This window comes from Felis catus, chromosome A3 (genome assembly GCF_018350175.1).
Source record: "Felis catus isolate Fca126 chromosome A3, F.catus_Fca126_mat1.0, whole genome shotgun sequence".
Lineage (NCBI taxonomy): Eukaryota > Metazoa > Chordata > Mammalia > Carnivora > Felidae > Felis > Felis catus.
This window is the reverse complement of record NC_058370.1, coordinates 86405458-86429298: the sequence shown is the minus strand read 5'-3', so window position 1 is coordinate 86429298 and position 23841 is coordinate 86405458. Positions and strand designations below refer to the sequence as shown.

The following is a 23841-nucleotide window of genomic DNA, read 5'->3' as shown; positions in this document are numbered from 1 at the left end:
AGAGTTTCATAAGTCCAGGAGCAGTGTTGTATCGTTTTGCCTTACATTTCCCCACCCAACCCCCTCTGCAAAAAAACTGGGGGTTAGGGAGGCAATGGATGGGGGTGAGGATAGGGTGAGGAGGGCGTTTAGAGGCCAAGCATATTACATAGAGCTTAAGTAGGTAACTGAATTGCCAGTCACCCGAAAGACTGGCCGAACCTGAATGGCGCTTTGCATCAAGAATTTTGATACCTTTCCTCCCTACTTCGCTCAATTTTCTTTGCAATTTTTCTGCAGCCTTATGTTCCTTTTCCATCCTGACTTGTTTATTTGTCCCTCAGGATCCCTTTTTTCAGGCCTCCCGCTTTCTTCCTCCTTTTTCCGCCGCTTCGTGGGGTGCCGGAGCCTGGGGCCTTGGGCTGCATTGGGCGCGCGCTCCAAGGCTATTTGCTTTGCTAACAATTCCATCCTGTTTCCTTAACGCCCGTCTTTCCCTGCCAGCCACCGAGTTTTTGCCTCCCCCACAGCGTGGTTCCTCCAGCTGCTCGCCTGGGGGCCAGGCGGCTCTAGGAACTCCAAGCGGATGCGGCCGCTGGCTGGTGCCACGTCTTCGCCGCCAGCAGGCCAGCGCCTGCGTGGGCTCGGGGGCGGGGCGGGGCGGCGCGGGGAGGCGGGAGCTGCGCGTGAGCGGCGCGGACGCGGCCCAATGGGATTCGCGGGAGGCGGCGGCGGCGGCGCGGTGCGCGCCGAGGGGCGGGGCCCGTCGGCAGTTGCTGGCGAGCCCGGGAGGCCGAGAAGGCTGTCGTTGCCTCGGCCGTCGCATCCCCGAGGGAGTCGTGTTCGCGTGCCCCCGACCCCCAAGCTCGCCGATCGCCCCCGAGGCTCCTGTGTACGCTCCTGACCTCGCCAGCCGCTCGCCGCTCGCCTGCGGACCGTGCCTTCTGCATCATGTGCGGTAAGGGGGCTGCGGGCGGGGGGCGTGTTGCGGGGCGGTGCTGGGGTGCGGTGCGGGCGCAGCCGAGGCCGGAGGCGCTGGCGGGAGCCGGAGTGGGGAGGGTGTGAAGTCTGGGTGCTGGGTGCGGAGGCCGGCCTGTGCGACGGGGGTGGGGGTGGTGGACCTAGTAGGGCACCTGAGAGGAGGGCGGGCCCTAGAGGGGATCTGGGGGGCCAAAGGGGCCGGTTTTGCGCGGAGAAGCGAAACAGAAGGTAGATAAATGTCTTGGAAAAGGAGAGAGGGCAGAGGGAACTGAAGTGTGGAGGGGTTTGCCTTCAAAAGAGTCCATCAGGTGAGTGAGGCAACCTGTGGAACATCAGGTGAGATCTCTCCAACTTATCTTGCATTCTTCTAGGATTTATCTTTTAAATACATTTATTTTTAGTTGCTTTCTTTTGGGCAGGCCCAGTAGAAGACAGAACTATATATAGCTAGAGCTACGACAATGGCATTATAATACACAGTCTTACTTCCTGCTACCCCCTGTCTCAACAGAAACCATTGCTAATCAATAAGTTGGTGAATGGGCTTAGACCTAATCCTCTAGTGGAAGAGACCTGAAAGTGACCATAACATGCTTTATCACGTGCATTTGCACCCATTTAAAACATTACCTATGAACAGTGTTGGTGCACATTTAATAAATGTTTTATCAAGAGCAGTTAAAACATAGGTCCTTTTATGCTATGTTTTGAGACTTAGTAGTTTTAATGTTACCTACAACTGGTAGTAAAGGGAACTGTCACAATTATATCTGAAATGATTGATAAGCACTAAAATAGGTATTAACTTGGCCATTGTCAGTAAAAATAATTGTATTCTTACCTCTTTCATTGAAATTTACAACTAACCTTATCCCTGGAAGGAGTGCTTTTTTAAGAAGGGACGTAGGATTGTAATAGAATTGAAGCTATCTGGGAAACTTATTCTTTATAGCCTTTTGGAAGAATACCCTAGAGGAGGTAGCTTGTACTCATTAGTTTATATTTTTCCTGTATTTAACTTTATACTAATTTCAGCTTCTGAAAATAAGGAGCAGGTTTAGAGTAGATTTAAAAAAACCCTCAAGAACAGAAACATCTACAAATAGCTTCTGAAATTATTGGATTGGAGCTGACTTTACAATCATGTATACTTTTGTTATGTCTGATTAGTAGAGTGGCTTTGAAAAACACATTAGTTTGTAGTTGTGAAGTAGTGAATTTGCAAAACTGGTTAATCCCCAAGATGACTTTTCCTGAATGATGAGGTGTGAGCCTAGTTAAGTACCAGGCTTTCTGCTTGCAGGTCATCTTGTTCCAGGAAAAAAGGGAGTCCGAGTACCATAAAAGAAAAAGTCAGATTTGCTTTAGAAAGGTTCAGATAAGGGTGAGGCTGTGGGGGTGGAGACTAGATAAGTAAGAGTTTTCACACAGCCAACATCCCCATTCCATAGAGTTTTACTGCTGAGGAAACTGATGGGTTGTAAAGAAGTAGTATTTGGGGGGATGGGTGGGAGGGGAAAGTGGGTGATTGGCATTGAGGAGGGCACCTGTTGGGATGCCCCAATTGGTTTATTGTATGGAAACCAATTTGACAAATTTCATATTAAAACAAACCAAAAAAAGTATTATTTGAAGCATTTCTAAGGTCCTGCTTGTAACCCAGAACAGAGTTTTGCATGATTCTAGGAACGAGGTTCAAAATGTATTTCCTTTTTAATGTAAATTCTAAACTGAACTGTTAAGACAGGGTCTTTATTTTCTTCCTGCATCTCAATCATCGAAATAAAATTTCTAGACAGAGGAAGTGAGTGGGAATGAAATTAGACGGGAAAATTTAGAAGTTTCTTTTTTCCATTTTATTTTAATTCCAGTACAGTTGATATACAGTATTATATTAGTTCCAGCTGTACGATATAGTGATTCAACAATTCCATACATCACCCAGTGCTCATCACAGACGGGTACCCTCCTTAATCTCCAGTACCTATTTTACCCATCCCCCCACTCATAGTTTTACCTTCTGATTACCTGCTGCCTAGTTTTCCCAAAAGATTATTTTGTTTCAACACTGTAAAATGTTGAAGCAGAAGAATGAAGATTTTGTGATACGCTTTTTCCAATCAGATGTACTGATAAGACTGTCATAATGTTTACCAGCTTGTGTTGGGATGTTAATAGTGTTGCTCAGGAAAAAAAAGATTCTATGGTCAAGTAAATTAGGTAAGCAATAGATTAAACAGTGTTGAACTGGCTGTTTTTATTGGAGAGTTTCTTGGAACCTTTAGTGGGCTAATAAGTGTTGTGAATCTCCTAGAGAATAGTGTGCCTGTTTTCCAAATTTATTTTATCTTCTTATTCTTGGTTCTTAGAATACATTTTGTCCTTTTTTATTTGTACTACCTTTTGTTTTGGTGAGAGATGGAAAGTCACTTAAGCTACCCCTAACTTTTAGCAGATTTGCTGTTGTTTTTTATAAATGTAGGGTAATACTGTTCTTTTTTTTTTCTTTCTTAAAAAAAGTTTTTAATACATTTTTTAAAATGTTTATTTATTTTGAGAACAAGAGTGAAGGGGAGGGGCAGAGAGAGACTCCCAAGCAGGCTCCATGCTGTCAGTGCAGAGCCTAGCGTGGGCTCAATCTTACCTTTCATGAGATCATGACCCGAGCTGAAATCAAGAGTCTGATGCTTAACTGACTGAACCACCCAGGCGCCTGATTTTTTTTATGAATAAAAACTGCATTTCTTTCTTTCTTTTTTTTAATGTTTACTTTTTGAGGGAGAGAGAGATAGAATGTGAGCAGAGGAGGGGCAGAGAGAGGGAGAGACACAGAATCCGAAGCAGGCTCCAGGCTCTGAGCTGTCAGCACAGAGCCCGATGTGGGTCTTGAATGCACGAACCATGAGATCATGACCTGAGCTGAAGATGGAAGCTCAACCAATTGAGCCACCCAGGCGCCCCTCAAAACTGCATTTCTTAATTTAGTTTTCTCTCTTTGTTCCTTTAGCGCTTTCAAAACACTATGCGCCTCAGTAAGGAAAGCATGCTTGATCCAGTCACTGACACAGCACGCATGGAATCACCACAGTCTCCGCTGACATGTTTTTTTCATTTTAGACAATCTCTAAGAACTATAGGTCTCACAGCACAGACTCCTCAAAGTTGGCCTTGGCACACACCACATGTGGATTTTGGGGCTTTTCCAACCTCCTTGGTATAAAGGTAAACAGTTATATTACCAGGGGTTTGGGATAGCCTAGCATTGTTAGAGGCTGTGTTATAGAATAGCCTGTAGTGGTATGTCAAAGGCGGGACCATTCTGAATACCTCTAGACATTGTCCCTGGAAGAGCAGGAATACCCCTCGGATCCAGTGGTGTATATAAATGGAATTTTGTAAATGAGGCCCTATTTAGACGCAGTAAGGGAGCTTATAATTTAAATCCTTGGGGCGCCTGGCTGGCTCAGTTGGTAGAGCATATAACTTTTGATCTCAGGGTTATGAGTTCGAGGCCCACATTGGGTATAGAGGTTACCTAAAAAATACCTTAGAAAGAAATAAAAGTATCCTGAAATGCCTCCTTAAAAAGATTTTTGTAATTGGGGTGCCTGCGTGGCTCAGTTGGTTAAGCATCCGACTCTTTGTATTGGCTCAGCTCATGATCTCACAGTTCATGAGACTGGGCTCTGCACTGACAGCGAGGAGCCTGCTTGGGATTCTTTTTCCCCTCTATGTGTGTGCATGTGTGCGTGTGTGCGCTCTCCCCCCCCCCCCCCCCCCCCCCCCCCGTAAACATTAAAAAAAATATTTTTGCATTTATACTAAAAGCTTTGGAAGTAATTGAGGGATGCTGAGACTGGCCGCTAGGGTAAATCATAGAACCAGTACTATTAATATATTCTTAGGAATTATACTGGATATAAAGTAGTTGTGAAAGAAAATGATTAATTGCCTAGTAAGTATTTCCTCAGTTGTGTTTTCTGGAAGGGAGAAGTTAATAGGTGCTGGTTATGAGCAATAGAAGGTGGGAGAGTTTTATAACACAAGTGTGGGAAATTCGGCTTTTGGAGAGTCACAATTAGCAAGATTAAAGTTTCTAGAAAGTTCTAGAAATAAACCTGTTAACTTGAACCCAGTATTTCTTAAACCTTTAATTATGGAACATTTCTTTCACTTTGTCCCTATTTAGCATCCTGCAAAATGGTGTTCTCTTTCTGTGGTTTGGGAATTTTTGATTGTACGTTTCAAGTACCTAGAAAGCATTAGAAGATATTTGAAGTGATGGCTTTATACTTGGTGCTTTTCCCTTCAGAGAGATGACTAAAATAAGGGAATTGCCTTCAAGGAATTGCTGTTGGATTGGAAGAAACAGTGAATACACCAGTGCAATACAAGGAATGTAACAGGTGTGGATGATACCAGGCATTTTTTGTTCATCATTCATTACCATGTTATAGACTAGGAGTGGAATGAATAGAAATTCAGAGACTAGTTAGGCCAAGAATGTTTCAGGTAATGGGGCAGTACTCTTTTTTTTTTTTTTTTTTTTAAGTAATCTCTGTACCCAACGTGGGGCTCCAATTTACAATCCTCAAATCAAGAGTCACATGCCCTATCGACTGAGGCAGCCAGGCACCACAGGAGCAGTACTCTTATGTTGAGGAATAGTGCCAGCTGGTAGACTGTGAGAGATCTCATTGATGGCATTTACCCAACAGTGAATGGAGTCAGAAATAGGTTGAGAACTGTTGCCATGGGGTTTGAAAGAAGAAATAAAAATTCTAGGAAAAAGGGCCAAAAACCATATTTAGAGGCTGAAGAGTTCCAAAGTAGTGTATTGACTTGGACAGAGTCTGCAAAACAAGAAGAATGTCATTCATGTTTGATATTACAGAGAGAAATTGTATTTGGCTCTAAAGAAATTATTAGAAAACTTGCATGTATGAAGGCAGAGGGATCTGAGTTTGTATTGAGGAGGAGGGAGTATTGTGGAACTGAGGTCCCCTGATAGAGTTGAAGAGTTGATTTCTAGAGCAGTGGTTCTTGACCTGTAAACTGTGAAGTTATTACAGGGTGTTCACTGCTTAATTCATACTTTAAGCCTTTTCTATAAAATTGTACAAAAGATGTTCTACATCATTGGATAATAAAAATTCAACCCACTATTAAGTAGGGTCCTCAAAATATTTTGATGTTAATAAAAAGTTCTGTATGTAGAAAGTTGAGGAATCGCTTATCAAGAGTTACAACAGGTAGGAGAAACTGGCTTTCAGGGAGTAGTATGTGAAATGTTTCTCTATTTTGAGCTCATATAGAGGAATAAGGCACCTTGGAGTGGGTTTGCCATGGGGGGGGGGGACCTGTGCCTGGGAAAGTGAAGATGTTGCAGCCGTGTCTGATGAGCTCTTGCTGGTCCTTGAAAACCCAGGGGAGGGTGTGGATCTCTCTCTCTCACCAGACTGTATCCATATCCCTAGTAAGTCGATAAGGTGAACAGCCTCTGGCGTGTCAGAACAATGTAGGAAGGATAAGAGAGTATATACTGTTAAGATGAAGATGAAAGCTTCAATTCTGTAGGTGAGGATCTACTAAAAATTGAGGAAGAAAGCGGGAAGAGAAATGGGGATATGAGAATAGTCTAGATTCTAAGCTTTAGGATAATATCTGGAGAAGTTTGAAAGTTGGACCAGCAGTGAATTAACAGGGTTGGCCAGCAGTTGGGAGGGCCCCTACAGAAGTGGGCCTGAAATGGATGGACCCGAAGCGGATGAACTCTGCTGTAGGCCTGCTCGGGGACTCCGGAGTTAGAACACAGTGGGCCCAGAGGGGCTGGTTGTCAGGATGATGAAAAATTGTGGTCTGATGGGGTTGGTTAGACAGAAGCGGGAGGGATGGAATGTTGGACGGTTTGCGGGCAGGAAGTGCGTGCTTTTTTTCCAGAAAGATGATGCCATAGGTAGGCTGTGAGGGAGTGTGTAATTAGAGATGTCAGGGTTTAAACAGTGCTTTGAGTTCCAGAGTGTTAAATGTGTAAGAGAGAAGTGTTACACAGAGCTCCTTACAGCGGCAGCGTGTATTTACAACAAAGTTGGGGACACTTGAACCAGCATTTTTGTAAATAGGGAAAAGATTTTAAACACTTAAAAAGCACTACTAATTGAAATTCCTCATTTTGTCACTCTATATGTTATAATTTTTTCTTGGGTTTTCAGGATTGTAGAAAATGTTATCGCAAATATTTCCTCTTTTAAAGGACTCTTACCTGTAGAGTGTGCCTCTGTGATTATAGTGCTGAATATGTTTTATGACAAGCACTAAGTTGATGTGTATGTTTAATTGCAGCATTATTTGTAACTGAAGAATCAGAAAAACCTCAACCAGGAGGGAAATGATTAGGTAAAATAAATCTATTAGGGAGTAGTGTGCAGCCATTAAATAGAATAGGGTAGATGCGTATATACTGACATAAGGGGCGCCTGGGTGGCGCAGTGGGTTAAGCGTCCGACTTCAGCCAGGTCACGATCTCGCGGTCCGTGAGTTCGAGCCCCGTGTCAGGCTCTGGGCTGATGGCTCGGAGCCTGGAGCCTGTTTCCGATTCTGTGTCTCCCTCTCTCTCTGCCCCTCCCCCGTTCATGCTCTGTCTCTCTCTGTCCCAAAAATAAATTAAAAAACGTTGAAAAAAAAAACATTAAAAAAAAAAAAAGATAGCCAACATCCTAAGTAAAAGAAACAGTATATATATAGAGTCGTCACATTTATGTGTTAAAGAAGTGCCCTTTAAAGCTATGTACATCTAGTTTTATATATGTATAGCTAAAGGACTGTACATACACAGAGGTTCATAGCTGAAGGATTCAGACAGTTTGTATGGGATTAACAGTGGATAGCTCCCTTGTATGGATATACACAATTTATCCTGTAGCATTTGTGTACTTTGAATCTTTAATGATGATTATGAATGGATTATAACTTTCAAAATGAAAGTTAAGTGGCATTGCAGATGGATTTTGATACAGAAAGTATAAAATTTAGAGAATGAATTTGAACACTTATCACTGGTAAATTATACTGTCTGAAGTCTCAAAATATTGAAGGTGTCAAGGGAAAAAACATGTAAAAGTACTCTCATTTATAAGGACATAAATTCAGCCAGGCATAGGAACTTTAATAATTTAATTAGTCAACTAAGTTGCATTCAGTTTTCATTTCAGTACAGTTTAACAGCCTTTCAACCAAGTGTGTCTGTGACCCAGGTTGCATCTGAATATTTTGTTAAGCAGGGTGCTTATTAGTACTTTTATGTCATTGACTTTAAGTTGCAATTTTCCAAGAATGATCCCTGTAGGTGCAAGCATCCACTTCATTTAGGGGGATTTTATTTCAAGAATATTCCATTAATAAATAAGAAAACTTATACTTGGGAAGCACATGGTGATAATAGGAGAGGAAAATCTGTGCTCCATAAAACTAGTGTGTGTGGTATTGAAGCAGTTACCAAAGAGCAGTGGAGAGTTGATTTTTAGGCTTTTAGTAGTTAATCTAAAGGAGAACTGTTTGTGGGAGGTTTGAGAAGACAAGTCAAAGACCTGCAATGGGGCTCATTCTAGTGATTTCTATGCGAATAAGCACCATTTTGAGTTATGAATGCCTCCCTTGCGAACACGTCCTGTATGCCTGATTGACTGGTTATTTGCCATTATATTTTCCCAGCTACCCCATGAGTACACATAACCCACCAATGCCAGCAGGTGCACTTGTCTCGGGCCAGGAGTCCTGGCGAGGGGCTGGTCTGTAAAATTGACAGGTTCAGTCTCTTTTATCTCTCATTTCTCTAAGCACGGATGTCTTAGATTAATCCCCTCCCCTCTGTGTTTTCTTTTTCCAGCTCTGTTACTTTGATCTTAGAAAACTTTTCTATATACGTTGTCCTTTTCTTCCTTTCAATTCCTGCCTGGTTATGTATGGAGAAATGTTGCTCTGACTTCTTCCTCTATGCCTCGTCTTCTTTTCTTTGTTCCAAAAGTGAGCCCCAAAATGACAGTGATAATTACCGATAATAGTAGTGCTTCCTCTCAAGGAAAAAGCAGGTTTTGAATTGGAACACGATATGTAGTGTTTTATTGAGTTTAAGATGCCACTGATTGGGAAGGGCTCCATTATTATATAGATCACGAAGAAAGAGAATATGAATGTCTTAAAATCAGTGCTGTCAATATCTAAAGCCCTGAAAAGTATTCTGAAGATACTTTCAGAATATGATAGGCTAGATGATCTGATTGTCTTTACTAGTGACAATCTTAACATCACTAATAAGGGACCTACGGACAGTATAAAATACATACGTACATTGTGAGTAATTCTTGCCCTCAAATTTTAACCTAACTCAAGTCTTTAGATCTGTCTCCCAATCTACAGGAACTACAAGGAATAGAGGAATTGGTTAGATTCTTTCTAGCTTAAGCAATTAGACACAGCCAGAAGGTGAGACATTCAACAAGAAAATTGGCCTCAGCTTGCCCGTAAGTTGGTGTCTGGGGGGAAGACAGGGCAGTAGGGGAGACCATTCTGGATTCAGAGAGACTTTTGAGACAGAACAATCAAATATGAGATGTGGTTGGCATTCCTCATGCTGCTGTTTTTAAAATGTGGACTTCTGGTGCGCCTCGGTGGCTCAGTGGGTTGAGTGTCGGACTTTGGCTCGGGACATGATCTCACGGGTTCATGTGTTCGAGCCCCGCGTCAGGCTCTGTGCTGACAGCTCAGAGCCTGGAGCCTGCTTCAGATTCTATGTCTCCCTCTCTCTCTGCCCCTCTCCCACTCATGCTCTGTCTCTCAGAAAAGAATAAATGGGGGCCCCTGGGTGGCCAGTTGGATAAGTGGTTGACTTTTGGTTTTGGCTCAGGTCATGACCTCATGGTTTGTGAGTTCAGGCCCCGAGTTGGACTCTGCCCTCGCGGTGCAAAACCTGCTTCAGATCCTCTGTCTCCCTCTTTCTGGCCCTGTCCTGCTCATGTGCTTGCTCTCTCTGTCTGTCTGTCTCTCTCTTTCAAATAAACATTAAAATTTTTTTTAAAAAGTGAATAAGCATATAAAAATTAAAAAAAAATTTAATGTGTATTTATTTTTAAGAGTGAGAGAGACAGCGTGAGCAGGGGAAGGGCAGAGAGAGAGAGGGAGACACAGAATCCGAAGCAGGCTCCAAGCTCCGAGCTGTCAGCACAGAGCCCGACGCGGGGCTCAAACTCATGAGATGATGACCTGAGCCGGAGTCGGATGCCTAACTGACTGAGCCACCCAGATGCCCCTAAAGAATTATTTTTAATGTAGACTTCCTTTACCTATGTTCTACTGCTTGTTTTCTTTTCTGGTTCAGTTCGCATTGTACTAGTCCTTTTTATTCTAATTTTGTTTTTTCCAAATAAGTACTCCTTTTTTTGTGAATTCTCAGTAGGTGTTAACATGTACCGTAATAGTTGTTTATCTTTGGTAGTATCTGGTGAACAAAAGATTCCAGCCATTTTCCCTTAAGGAAATATCTTAGTCCATTTTTCCCTATTATTAAATTATTTAGGTTTTATTTTTCACATCTTTGATATTTATAAGTTGTTTATTGTTACTGATATTGATACCAGGATCATTGGATATAAGAAAAATTATTCCATCTATATAGTTTTGTAGGGTCCATGTGTTGCTTAAAATATTTCAGAAAATGTTTTAAACAATGCTCAGTATATAGGACATAAACCACGAATTTGTTGATTGATTAATCTAAAAATTTTTTTTAAGTTTATTTATTTATTTTTGAGAGAGAGTGTGAGCAGGGGAGGGGCAGAGAGAGAGGGAGAGAGAGGGGGAATCGCAAGCAGGCTCTGCATTGTCAGGACAGAGCCCGATGTGGGGCTCGAGCTCCCAAATCTTGAGATCATGACCTAAGCCAAAGTCAGACATTCAACCAGCTGAGCCACCCAGGCGCCCCTGATTGGTTCATTTTTTTAAGTTAAATTTTACCTGACAAAGGGGCAGTGATGGAAGATATGTGACTAGCTTTATAAGCTTTGCAAAAACTAAATATTTATTTGCTTTAGTCTTTTATATTAATGAGAAATACCCCTTTATAAATGTTTCACCACCTTTCAATAATTTGAAGTGAGAATTTTTCTTTTTTTCTTTCTTTGTTTCTTTGTTTCTCTCTTTCTTATTTCTTTATTTCTTATTTATTTTAAAGCTTAGAGAGAGAGTGCATGTGCACTGGGGAGGGGCAGAGAGAGAGGGAGAGAGAGAATCCCAAGCAGGCTCCACCCTGTCAGCACAGAGACTGATGGAGTTGGAACCCACAAACCGTGAGATCGTGACCTGAGCCAAAATCAAGAATTGGACGCTTAACCAACTGAGCCACCCCATGTGCCTCTCTTTTTTAAAGATGACTCTAGCTTCATATTTCTGCACATCTTAGACATAAAACTATGCAGATGAAGATTTTGTCATAATTGTGTCAATTTTGTTTCATTAGTCAAATTTTTTATTAAATATTTGTTCATTTGCAGGTATATTTGCTTACTTAAACTACCATGTTCCTCGCACAAGACGAGAAATCTTGGAGACCCTAATCAAAGGCCTTCAGAGACTGGAGTACAGAGGCTATGATTCTGCTGGTATTTCCTTTTAAAAAAATATTATAGGTTCTACATGATTCTTGAATCTGTATAAAGAGGTTTTGTTTGTTGCCTAGATTCTTTAGTAATGTTTATTTTTGAGTAAACATAAAAAGAATTTTTATCTTTTATTTTGTTCAAAGGGTTTATTCATGTAATTTCAACAGTATTACCATTTACATTACTTCTTATGGATATCTTCCTTTGTTGAGAATGTTAGTATAAAAACATAAATCACCTGAGGCATGTTCATGGTAGAACAAAGTTCTTGAAGGCCTTATTTTATAAATTATCTTTTTTCTTTCTTGTAACTTTAATTTCTTTTTCTCTAAGGATTCCCTGCTCTTGGCATATAAACTTGCCTGAGATTCTTCCCCCTTAAATAAATGGCAAAGCAAATAAAAATACCTTTTTGTCAGCTTAATGGTGTATTCTAGCTCCTTTCCTTAACCATGTTAGGGGTCTCCAAGACCACCTCCCAAGGAGGACTCAGCATATAGTTGTACTCATGACTAGGATTTATTCCAGCAAGGGAATCCAGAGCAAAATCAGCAAGGAGAAAAGACACATGGGGTGAAGTCTGGAGGATATGAGGCACAACTTCTGAGCGTTCTCTCCTGTTGGAGTCACACATTGTGCACTTAATTCAGCCAGCTGTGACAACGTTGTGAAATGTGTATCACTGAAACCACTCAGTGCCCAAGCTTTTATTTGAGGCTGCTTGCATAGATCCCATCTGCCTAACACGTACCACAATTCTAGACTCCCAGAGTGGAAGCAGATGTTCAGTATAAGCCACATTGTTTGCAGTTAATAAGGTGCAGTAAACCATTCTTTATCAGTTAGGTAACCCTTCTGAAATCCCAGGTTCCCAGATGCCAGCCAAGGGCCAACTTTGCAGGCAGACCTTTCTAAGGAAAGCGGTGTCAGGCTTGCTATGTTAAGCCTTTTCTGTACCTTTGACATTGCCGAATGTAATGGGCACTTACTTTCCATAACTTCCTCAGTTAATAGAAAGTGAATTCCTCCTTTGTTCATAAAATTCTCTCCTTCCTTAGCTTTTGGATAACACATATTCTCTTCTTAATATGCTGGTTCTTTTGTTTGCTTTGAGGGCTACTTTTCTTCCACCTTTGCTTAAATACTAATGTTCCTTAAGATTCTTTCCCACGCCCATTTTTCTTACTTTGTATCGTCATGGGTGAGCTCTGACTTCATCAGCCTCCCATATGTTGATGATGAATAACCCACATGTATTTCCCAAGCTGCAGACATGTATTTCCAGTTGCCTGTTAGAATTTTCTTCCTGGATAAACCATGATACTATAAACTTTGCATGCCCAGAAGTGAAATGAACATACTCCCCACACTGTTCTTTCTGTATTCCTTTTAACAGCAATCATTCAACAAGTCCTGTGAGCCTGGAAGGTATCCCAGACCCAGCCTGCCTTCTCACATTGCATCCAGCCAGTTCTACCCTCAGTATCACTGATCTCTGTCTTCATCACCACTCTTTGGTTCAGGGCCTCCTCACTTTTGCTTTCCTGTAGCTATCATCTTCTGACAGCTGTTCCTCCCTTTCAGTCTACTCCGTTTCCAAAGAGAGTCTTCTAAACATTTTTGGTTTCTCTACTTAAAACTACTCCATGCTTTTTTAGTAACTTTTTCAAATTCTTTAGAAACTTAAGTAGAATTTCGAGGAATGTGTTCCCTGATTGTCCTTGTGTATTTTACTTCTGAGGTAGGTGCCGATCTTCTGGGTTTCTCCATGGTGCTCAGGGTGCCACCCAAACTATAGTGCTTTTTTTTTTCCCCCCAATCTGTGGTACTTGTATCATATAATCCAAACCCACACTGTATTGTAATGATTTGTTCCCTCTCTTCTGAGTAGACCCATTAGAAATTTGAAGATAAAAATTGAATTAATTTCATTTTTGTTTCTAGCAGCTATCATGTTTCTTGACATATAATAGGTTTCCAGTAAATGTGAATTGATGAACAAATGAATTAATTAGATGAAAAAATAATTTGTAATTAAAAGTTGTGTCTCACGATGATAATCTAAGTTTCTAAATCTAGCTTTTCTGCCTCTCGATGATTTAGGTGTGGGAGTTGATGGAGGCAATGACAAGGATTGGGAAGCCAATGCCTGCAAGATCCAGCTCATTAAGAAGAAAGGGAAAGTTAAGGCACTGGATGAAGAAGTTCACAGTAATGTACTTAGTTTGAATTTTGTCCCCTCTCCCCTCCCTTTGTTTCCTTCTCCCTCTCCTAACAAATTCCCTTTCCATGTTTGGGGTTCATTTAAGAAAAGTGATGTTTAAAGTGGAAGGAAGGGAAGAAAAGTAGTTTTGTTATTATCTCTGCTAGTGTGCAGTATACCTTAGCTTCAAAAATGACCATATTAACTAGGGGAGGAAATTAGCTAGGTACATTGTGTTCACAGCAAGCTCAGTATCCGAAAATGAAGGAACCACCATCCCTGAGGAAGGCCTTTCATAGGGCAAAGGTATTTTTAGTGGTGCACTTATTCTAGTGTCTTCACTTTGGAGTACATGCCTAGTTTGGACATATAGTCAGTCTGGATGTTGCCCTTTTTAGTAGGTCTGCTATAATTAGGTAACTATCATGTTTTCTTTCAGATTTTCTTACTTCCCTGGTATAAAGTAGTTGCCCAGAGATACATGCTGCATTAAAGAGGATATACTTCTCAATATGTAGTTCATAACATTATGCTTAAACATTTTAATTTTTCACAGGAAACTTCAAAACAAAATGAAAGCTTTGAAGTAAATTGGAAAAAAAAAAACAAAAAACATTAAAAAAAATCTTCCACAAACCCTAGGAAGCAGTAGGTTTTTTATGTACCTGCTCAAATGGATGTCATGATAAAGGAGTGCAGGTAGAAGAGGAGAATGATACACTTAGTCACTTTTTTTTCCACGTAAGCCAAACATTTAGCCTTGTAGTACTTGTTTAACAAATTAGATCAATACTTACGTTGCATGTATTGTGGGTAAGATTAGTTTAGGGATGAGGCAGGCACCCAAGTAACTATACTTCAAAAACTGTAGTATAACTATTCGGTCTACTGTGTGTACCTGTATACCAGGCTGATTATATAGTTTCCATAGGAGAGAACAAACAAATTGCTTAAGGATTCAGGGGAGAGCTAGGTCCCACTTGAAGTTGGGCACTGTTGGAGAGACTTGGGATGTATAAGGAATGCCTACTGATTCTATGTGGGCAAAGAGGGTGAGAAGGGAGGACCTTCTGAATAGAAGAGCGTCGGCAAAGATAAGAAATAGGGAAGCCAAATTTGATGGAATGGTCCTTTCACTCTACATTATAGGTAGTTGAGTGTGGGAGGCTGGAAGGCAGATTGTGACCAGAATCACCATTTTTGTATAACAGCATATTGAGACTTGCCACCTCCTGAAGGAAAGTCAGAAAGAGAGTGGAGGATTGGGAACTTGCAGACATTGCTGGTGAATTTGTAACTGATAAATCACTTTGGAGAGGAAGCTGGCAGTATCTAAATGGAGATGCCTATACCCTGTGACCAAGTGCTTCCATTCTTGGGCGTATACTTGAAACTCTATGGATAAGGAGATAGGACAAGATTCATTGCAGCAAAATGGAGAAACAACCTAAATGTCTACCAGTAAGACAACAGGAGACTAAGTTGTATGTGGTATAGTGAATGAACACATGTAGCTTTTGAAAGGAGTATGCTGCATCTGGTTCTGCATATGGGAACATGGATAGGTTGTGGGAACCTAATGTTGAGTGAAAAAATGAAAAAAGCATCCTTAGAGATGTGTAAAGTTAGTACCATTTAAAAAACAAAAGAATACTATCATTTGTGGACACATGTTACTGTCTCTATTAGATGTACAAAGGCACAGGTGGAGAAGTGCTCCATTAACCTGAGAATTCCCTGGGGAGGAATGGGATGGGGCCAGGGCGTAAAGGAGGCACCAGTTGCATTTTTTATGTTTTAGATCTTAAAAAAATCTAGAGCACAAATGGTTAGACGTTAACATTTGTTAACTCTGGGGGTGGGTATTTGGATGTTTATGGTATTCACCTCGTTACTTGTAGCAAGTTTCAGTTTTTGACCCGTTAAGACAAAAGAGAAAGGAAGTCATTTCAGAAAAGGCCATTAGATTGGTTATCAGTAACTTCTGACTTCAATAGTAATAGATAACATTTATTATTGGTGTGTCCCAGACATTCCACTGAGTGCCTTACTAGTGCTTAGTATAACCCATGAAGTAGGTAAAACTATCATCTTCATTTTGTAGATGAGGAAATTGAAACACAGGAGTAAGTACTGTCATAGAGAGTAGGTGCTGTCATTAGATGGTGTCGATAGTAAAGGCAGTGAGATTTGGTGGCAAAAGAAGGCTGTTATTCTAGGACGTGATAAAAATTTAAGGTTGTTTTACATTTTACATCATGAGATGTAAAGCACGAATGGCTATATGTTAACATTTGTTATCTCTGGATGTCATCCAGACTTGGGTTCCAATCCTGTTTCTGCTTCCTGTTAGCTATGACCTAGGGCAGGTTCTCTGTCCTCTTAGAGCCTCAGTTTCTTTATAAAATGGGGACAGTAGTACCTAATAGAGCATTGTGAGGATTCAGTAACAAAATGAATACTTCTTGAGTGCTTACTATATTCTAGCCATTGTGCTAGGTCTTGATGACACAGTAGAGAACAAGATAGGCAGACTCCTTGGCTCAGTGGGACTTACTGTCTAGTGAGATGGCCAGACAACAAACAAATATATAATGTTAGGTAGTGATAGGTGCTGTGAGGAGAAAATACAGTAGAGGTGACATTTGAGCAGAGACCACATTATTTTCTGAAGGCGGGAGATTTTAGGCAGAAGGAACACCAAGTGCAAAGACTCAATGTGGGCTGAAAGTCAGTGGGCTAGCCAGTGAGGGGGAGAGTGGCACGAGATGAGCTGGAGAGGTGACTGAGGGCTAGGTCATATGGGGTCTTAAGAATGATGGACTTTACTACATATGCCATGGGAAACCATCAGAAAATTTTGCATGGGGGATTGACATGATTTAACGGGGTCACTTTGGTTAGTGTGCAGACTCGATTGTACAAAGGAAAATTGGACATCGGGAGACCAGTTAGAATTCTGTTGAAGGAGTTTGGTTGGTGGTTGCTTGGGTCATATTGATAGGGATAGAGTGATGAGAAGTTGTTAGTATCTAGCATCAAGTAAGTTCTCAGTAAATGGTAGCTGTTGTTATTTGTAAAAGATGTATTGAGAGCTTTGATGTGTAATTGTAGAGGGGTGGAGAGAATGAGAATGTAAAGGTAAGTAGGGGCCAGATGGTGAAGGGCGTTGTATCCCATGGAAAGGTACTGGGACTTTATCTTGTGAGAAAATGGCTCTCTGGTTCCATGTTAAATTTGAGGATCTTTTTATAAATCCCTGTGACCAGGTTTAAGATGATTGAAATGGGTAGCTAGGGATGCAGACCACTTTTTAAGCAATGGAAATCTGTTCAAGGATTTTAAGCATTGTTTCCTGATCAGATTTGTGTTTTAAAAGGACTCCTGATTAGCCAGTATAAAAACCACAAAGACTGCTAAAGTAAAATGCATGACTTTTCTATTTGAGACTTCTGAGCAGTTTGCTCTTCTTTTTTAAAAAAAAAAAAATTTTTTTTTAGTGTGTATTTTTGAGAGAGTGAGAGAGAGACTGAGCATGAGCGGGGGAGGGGCAGAGAGAGAGAGGGAGACACAGAATTCAAAGCAGGCTCCAGGTTCTGAGCTGTCAGCACAGAGCCTGACATGGGGCTCTAACTCACAAACTGTGATATCATGACCTGAGCCAAAGTTGGACGCTTAACTGACTGAGCCACCCAGCCGCCCCAATGTTTCTTTGTTTTTGAGAGATAGAGAGGGAGGGAGAGAGTGAGCGCACAAGCAGGGGAAGGGCAGAGAGAGGGAGAAACAGAATCTGAAGGAGGCTCCAGGCTTCAGCTGTCAGCACAGAGCCCAAGCAGGGCTCAAACCCACAGACTTCGAGATCATGACCTGAGCTGAAGTTAGATGCGTAACCAACTGAGCCACCCAGGTGTCCTGTAATAATTATGTTTAAATATAGATTCTAGCATTATCTCTACAGCATGATTTAATATTGGAATTTTTCATTTTATATTCTTCAGAGCAACAGGATATGGATTTGGATATAGAATTTGATGTACACCTTGGAATAGCTCATACCCGTTGGGCAACACATGGAGAACCCAATCCTGTCAATAGCCATCCCCAGCGCTCTGATAAAAATAATGGTATGAACACATTCTGCATGCTTTGGAATGATTACAGAGGGATGGCTAATGGGAGAATGAAGACTCTTATGTTTTCATTATTTTAATTTTTTTTTAATCTGGAAAGTTTCGGACATAATCAGAAGCAGACGGTATGTAGAACCTGATGTATCTGTTACCCAGCTTTAACATTTATCAATACAAAATCAGTTCTATTTCTCTATATTCCTCCACTCAGATTATTTTGGAAGTTCTCCCTTTCTCTCCCTTTCCCTTGCAGTTTACTGTGTTGTTTGTCCTGTAGAGTTTCCTGCAGTCTAGATCTTGCTATTTGTATGCATCCCATGGTGTCATTTAACATGTTTCTCTGCCCCTTTTATTTACTATAAATTGGTATGGTATTGATTTACGTGTGGAGGTATATAACGTTTAGGCATTTTTCTCTTTGTATTAGTGGCCATAGATCATTGCCAACATTAATTATTTCTTTAGGGATTTGTAAAATGGTGATAGTCAAATACTGTCATTCATTTTTCACTTATCTCAAATACTTCTATAAAAAGAAACTTCTCCATATCAACTGCTTAGTTACCCAGAGTTACAGATTATATACGAGAGACAGGATAAATATTTGATATTTTCACTTTACCATTTTTCAAAGATGAAGTGGTTCTCATGTTCTAAGATAAACGAGTTTCTTTTTATTATTATAAACTCAGATTTAAAATATTGCATTTTTTAAAAACACGGAAGTAATAATGTATATTGATGTACAAATTTTCCCATCTTTGGCCTTTGGAGCTAATTTAGGTTGGTTCCTGAGTCCTTTTGACATGACACCAGTAGGCTTAACAGTCTTTGTTATTTTCTGGTAGGTTGAGATATTTCAGGTTCATCTGATTTTGCCCCAGACTTGGAATCAGCCATTTCTCTAAGGACCCTTAGTTCCTTTTAGTGGAAATGGTATATAAAGACTAGAAACCAGGTGCTTATTAGAAGTGCTCATGCACCTAGGCCTTTTAGGCGGACATAGCTCTGTGGGTGGGTGCATGCATGTAGAAGTTTAAAGATAAAACACGGCATAATATTACACTAACATTTCCTATTCACATCCAACGCTGGAAGGTTTTTACTTGACCTCCTTGCTCTGATAAATTTCTTTCCGATCATACCTAAAAACTCCATTCTTAACACCTGCAACATAACTTATTTGATTTATTATGTCATCTACATACAATGGAATCCTAATACCAACACCATAAGTATGTTTACTGTTCTTTGTTAATTTTTTGTTAGTATTTTTGTCCTTAGAGTGTATCTCTTTAGAAATATATAATCAAATTACTGTGTTTTCGAGTCACTTGGAATAATTCTCTGTGGTCGTGGTATAATCAGATACATTATGTTGATATGTTTTATTTTAATTTTTAGGGATTGACCATCTTTAAAAATTAATTTTATTTCAACTATGTGCATAATTCTGAAGTCATATCAATAAAACAAGTCATATTAAAAGAAGTCTAATTTGTATGCTGTTTCCTCATCCTTATTCCTTATCTGTAGATAACCATTTAACACATTTTTTAGTCCTTAAAAAATTTTTTTTTTAATGTTTATTTTATTTCTGAGAGAGAGAGAGGGAGAGAGAGCATGAGCAGGGGAGGGGCAGAGAGAGAGGGAGACACAGAATCCGAAGTAGGCTCTAGACTCCAGGCTCCAAGCTGTCAGCACAGAGCCCAAGGTGGGGCTTGAGCTTTAGGGCTTTGTATCTAGCAGTCAGCTGTTTATGATTCTGTGTTCCAGCAATAAAATGTTTTTCTTAGATTTATGTTTGTGGTATCATTTGGTGGTATCTTTTTTTCAGTTAAAAATCTAGTGAAAAATGTGTATTATTTGATTTGTAATTAATTTAATTCAAGCTCATTTAATATCAGCCCCAAATGTCAGATCTTTAAGTATATTTAAAAACATTTTGATAATTTAGTATTCTAATTTTACAATTGTTCTTTGTTTTAAGTAGCTTCCATGCCCAATTTGGAGCTTGAACTCATGACCCTGAGGTCAAGAGTCACATGCTCTAGCAATGAGCCAGCCAGATGCCGCAGTATTCTAATTTTAAAGAATAATTTTTAAGAATTTTAAATAAAAATCCATATTAGTGGCCTTTACATACACTGTTGAGGGCTATAAATATTGCCAACTCCTCTAATCAAGAAGATGAAAATTATCCTGCCACATATGTATTTGATCTTGGAATGCTGTTTTAACATTTATTTATCTGACATTTTAAGAATTGTCTGGATCTCAGACAATAGTCTGAGTGAAATAGTGAAAAATACTATAGATCTAGATAGCTGATCTTTCTTTTTTCTTTTTTAATTAAACATTTATTTTTATTTTGAGAGAGAGAGAGAGAGAGAGAGAGAGAGAGAGAGAGAGAGAGGAGCATGTGTCAGGGAGAGAGGCAGATTGGGGGAGAATGGGGAAGAATGAATCCCAGGCAGGCTCCGTGGTCAAGATAGCTGGTTTTATCTTATTCTTTAACTTCAGTTCTTAAGCTCATTTAATGTAAATCAGGTAATTGTTTTAGTTTGAAAGTCTTTCTCTTTAAATTTAGGAATTTTTTATGCAGAAGAATGAATGAACAAAGAAGCGAAAATAATAGTTGTATTGGTCACCTTTTTGTTCTGCAAATGAAGAAACCCCAGTAAATTTACCCCTTTCTTAGGGTGGAATTAGATTAGTAGTTTAGCCACAAATGAAATTGATGTCTCTAGACCCCAGTTTATTATATTCTATACTGGATAGTCTGTATCCACTTCTCTAGCACCGTGTGCTTCCACTAAACCACGTAAATAATGCTGCTGATCTACTCAAGGATAATCTGATAATGAAAAGTAGAAGATACTTGATTACACCTGGAATTCTAGCATGTGGCTTGATAGTTGTGGCTGTTGATAGTGTTTACTAGACCTGTAATTTTTTATCATCAATACTTTTTATCTCTTTTAGAATTTATTGTTATTCACAATGGAATTATCACCAACTACAAAGACTTGAAAAAGTTTTTGGTAAGTAAAGTAACTTGAAAAGACACCAGACTTTGAGAGCAGTGAGTTTATTTGTTGGGATTGCAGCAGCACCATCTCGGTATGATCAAGTAATTCCCAAGATGGCTACAAGGGTTTGGTGGCTTACTGGACTTTTCTTTGTGATAGTGGAATATTTTTGTTTCTTATGTGAATGACAAATAATTACTTTACAAATAATTACTTTAAAAATAATTATTTTATTTAAAAAATTTTTTTTCAGTGTTTATTTTAGAGAGAGAGAGAGAGAGACAGAGCACGAGAGACAGGGGAAGGGGCAGAGAGAGAGACACACAGAATGCGAAGCAGGCTCCAGGTTTTGAGTTGTCAGCACAGAGCCCGACGCAGGGCTCAGACTCACAAACTGTAAGATCATGACCTGAACCGAAGTCAGATGCTTAACCGACTGAGCTACCCAAGTGCCCCATTGTTTGGCATTTTTAAAAGCTTCAGGGTATATAAGAAGAATTAGGACAGATTAAATGAAGGTTCTATGCCCTAAATAGCCATGTACTGTACAATATTGTTCATGATGATGACCTTCATGAGTGCCTCTTGGGGCTGTCCAGTTGAACTTTTCTGCAGTGTTAGAAGCCTATATCTGAGCTATCCAGTGTAGTAGCCACTGTCCACATGTGGTTATTGAGCTGGTATGACTGAAGATCCAAATTTAAAATGTTACTTCATTTTAATCAGGTAAAAAAATTTTTTTAATGTTTATTTTTGAGGGAGAGAGAGAGCGAGGGAGGGAGGGGTAGAGAGGGAGACAGAGTATCCAAGGACAGTTCTGAGCTGTCAGCTCAGAGCCCTACATGGGGCTGGAACCCATGAACTGTGAGGTCATGACCTGAGCCAAAGTCAGAAGCTCAGTTGACTGAGCCACCATGCACCCCTCATTTTAATTAGTTTAAATAGCCACATATAGCTAATGGCTATTGTATTGGATAGTGTGGTATCATTACCCAAGAAAGAATCATTATATTCATTATGGAATTATTGTTTTGTGGGTGTTATACATTCCAAAATATTTTAATTATTTAAAATTTAATTATATAAAATTAAAGTTATTATTTAAAATTATTAAATTATTTAAAATCTCGGGGTGCCTGGGTGGCTCAGTCGGTTAAGCGTCCGACTTCCCCTCAGGTCATGATCTCGCGGTCTGTGAGTTCGAGCCCCGCGTCGGGCTCTGGGCTGATGGCTCAGAGCCTGGAGCCTGCTTCCGATTCTGTGTCTCCCTCTCTCTCTGTCCCTCCCCTGTTCATGCTCTGTCTGTCTCTGTCTCAAAAATAAATAAAGATTAAAAAAAAAAAATCTCAAAAATTATTTTGAGAGAGCAGGAGCAGGGGGAGAGAGAAAATCGAAAGAGAATCTAACAGTGTGGAGCCTGATGTGGGGCTCAGTCTCATGAACCGTGAGATCACGACCTGAGTCGAAATCAAGAGTCGGAAGCTTAACTGGCCACCTGGGTGCCCCTATAATTTTCTTAATTTCTATGTGGCATATATAAGTATATATAATTAAAAGCACATATTCAGTTGCACAAAATACTTCACTATTTTGGGTTTGCTATACTTAGATGGTGACCTTCATTTTGAACAATGGATAATGGGAAATGGTGGTCAAAAAATATTAGAAGTTGGTTAGTGAAATTTTTGAGGAAAAAAATTCTGTAGAAAAGATTTGGATATCATGAACATTTTCTTAAATGTGTCAATTTTTTTCCTTTCTAATTACAGGAAAGCAAAGGCTATGATTTTGAATCTGAAACAGACACAGAGACAATTGCCAAGCTTGTTAAGTACATGTATGACAACCGGGAAAGTCAAGACATCAGTTTTACTACGTTGGTGGAGAGAGTTATCCAACAATTGGTATTAAACCACACTTTTTTCTTTAAGATGGCTTTAACTATAATCCCTAGATCAAGAGTCATATGCTCTACAGACTGATCCAGTGAGGTGCTCCTAAACTATAAGTTTTAAGTTTTTTAAAAAATGTATTTATTTATTTTGAAAGAGCGAGGAGAGAGAGAGTAAGCTCAGGAGAGGGACAGAGAGAGAGGGAAGAGAATCCCAAGCAGGCTCTGTGCTATGAGCACAAAGCCCAATGCGGGGCTCTATCTCAACAAACGGTGAGGTCATGACCTGAGCCAGAATCAAGAGTTGGACGCCCCTAAACCATGCTTTTTAAGATTATCACCAACATTATCACAAACTCGTAAGATAAGCAGGAACTGTGCTAATTTCTTAAGTATTTTTGGCTTTTATTTCCCATATATATATTATTATTCAACTTGAGAATGTTTTTGGTTTTTTTTTTAAAGTTTATTTATTTTGAGAGAGAGAGAGAGGCACAGAGAGAATGGAGACAGAGAATCCCAAGCAGGTTCCACTGTCATCGCAGAGCCCAACATGGGGCTTGATCTCAACGAACCATGAGATCATGTCCTGAGCCGAGATCAAAAGTCAGACACTTAACTGACTGAGCCACCGAAGGTGCTCTTCAACTTGAATAATTTCGAGGGACTCTGACTGACCACTCCCTTCCCACACACTTAAAACTCTACTTTTTCAGTAGTTTGTGTCATGAGAATTAAAAATAATCCAAAATCAAAGAGTGTTTCTAAAAACACACGAACCCATAGATACCACACACAAACATGTACACAATAGATGCATTCAGGGGTTCATCACTTTCTTCCTACTCACTCAAATGTTCTTCTCAGTCAGTAACTTAGCACAAGGGTAGCTTCAGTGAAATGCACACTCTGTTCTGGTATAATGTCTGCATGTCTCTGAGCCAGTATAGTCAATTCTGTGTTTTTCCTTATG

The 23841-nt window shown here is 40.0% G+C and overlaps 1 protein-coding gene across 2 annotated transcripts in view; it reads left to right on the top strand.

Annotated features, from left to right (window-relative positions):
• The first annotated feature begins 686 nt into the window (after positions 1–686).
• Positions 687–23841, top strand: part of GFPT1 (glutamine--fructose-6-phosphate transaminase 1) — a 52669-nt gene continuing 29514 nt past the window's right edge. Inside the window, exons 1-6 of one of the 2 annotated variants that reach the window (XM_006930156.5) lie at positions 687–937; positions 11505–11612; positions 13716–13823; positions 17814–17939; positions 20931–20989; positions 22747–22881. In XM_006930156.5, the coding sequence (XP_006930218.1) occupies positions 931–937; positions 11505–11612; positions 13716–13823; positions 17814–17939; positions 20931–20989; positions 22747–22881 (543 nt within the window). In that variant the 5' untranslated portion in view covers positions 687–930. The remainder of the gene's footprint in view (positions 938–11504; positions 11613–13715; positions 13824–17813; positions 17940–20930; positions 20990–22746; positions 22882–23841) is intronic. The other variant, XM_023251731.2, reaches the window with a different exon arrangement.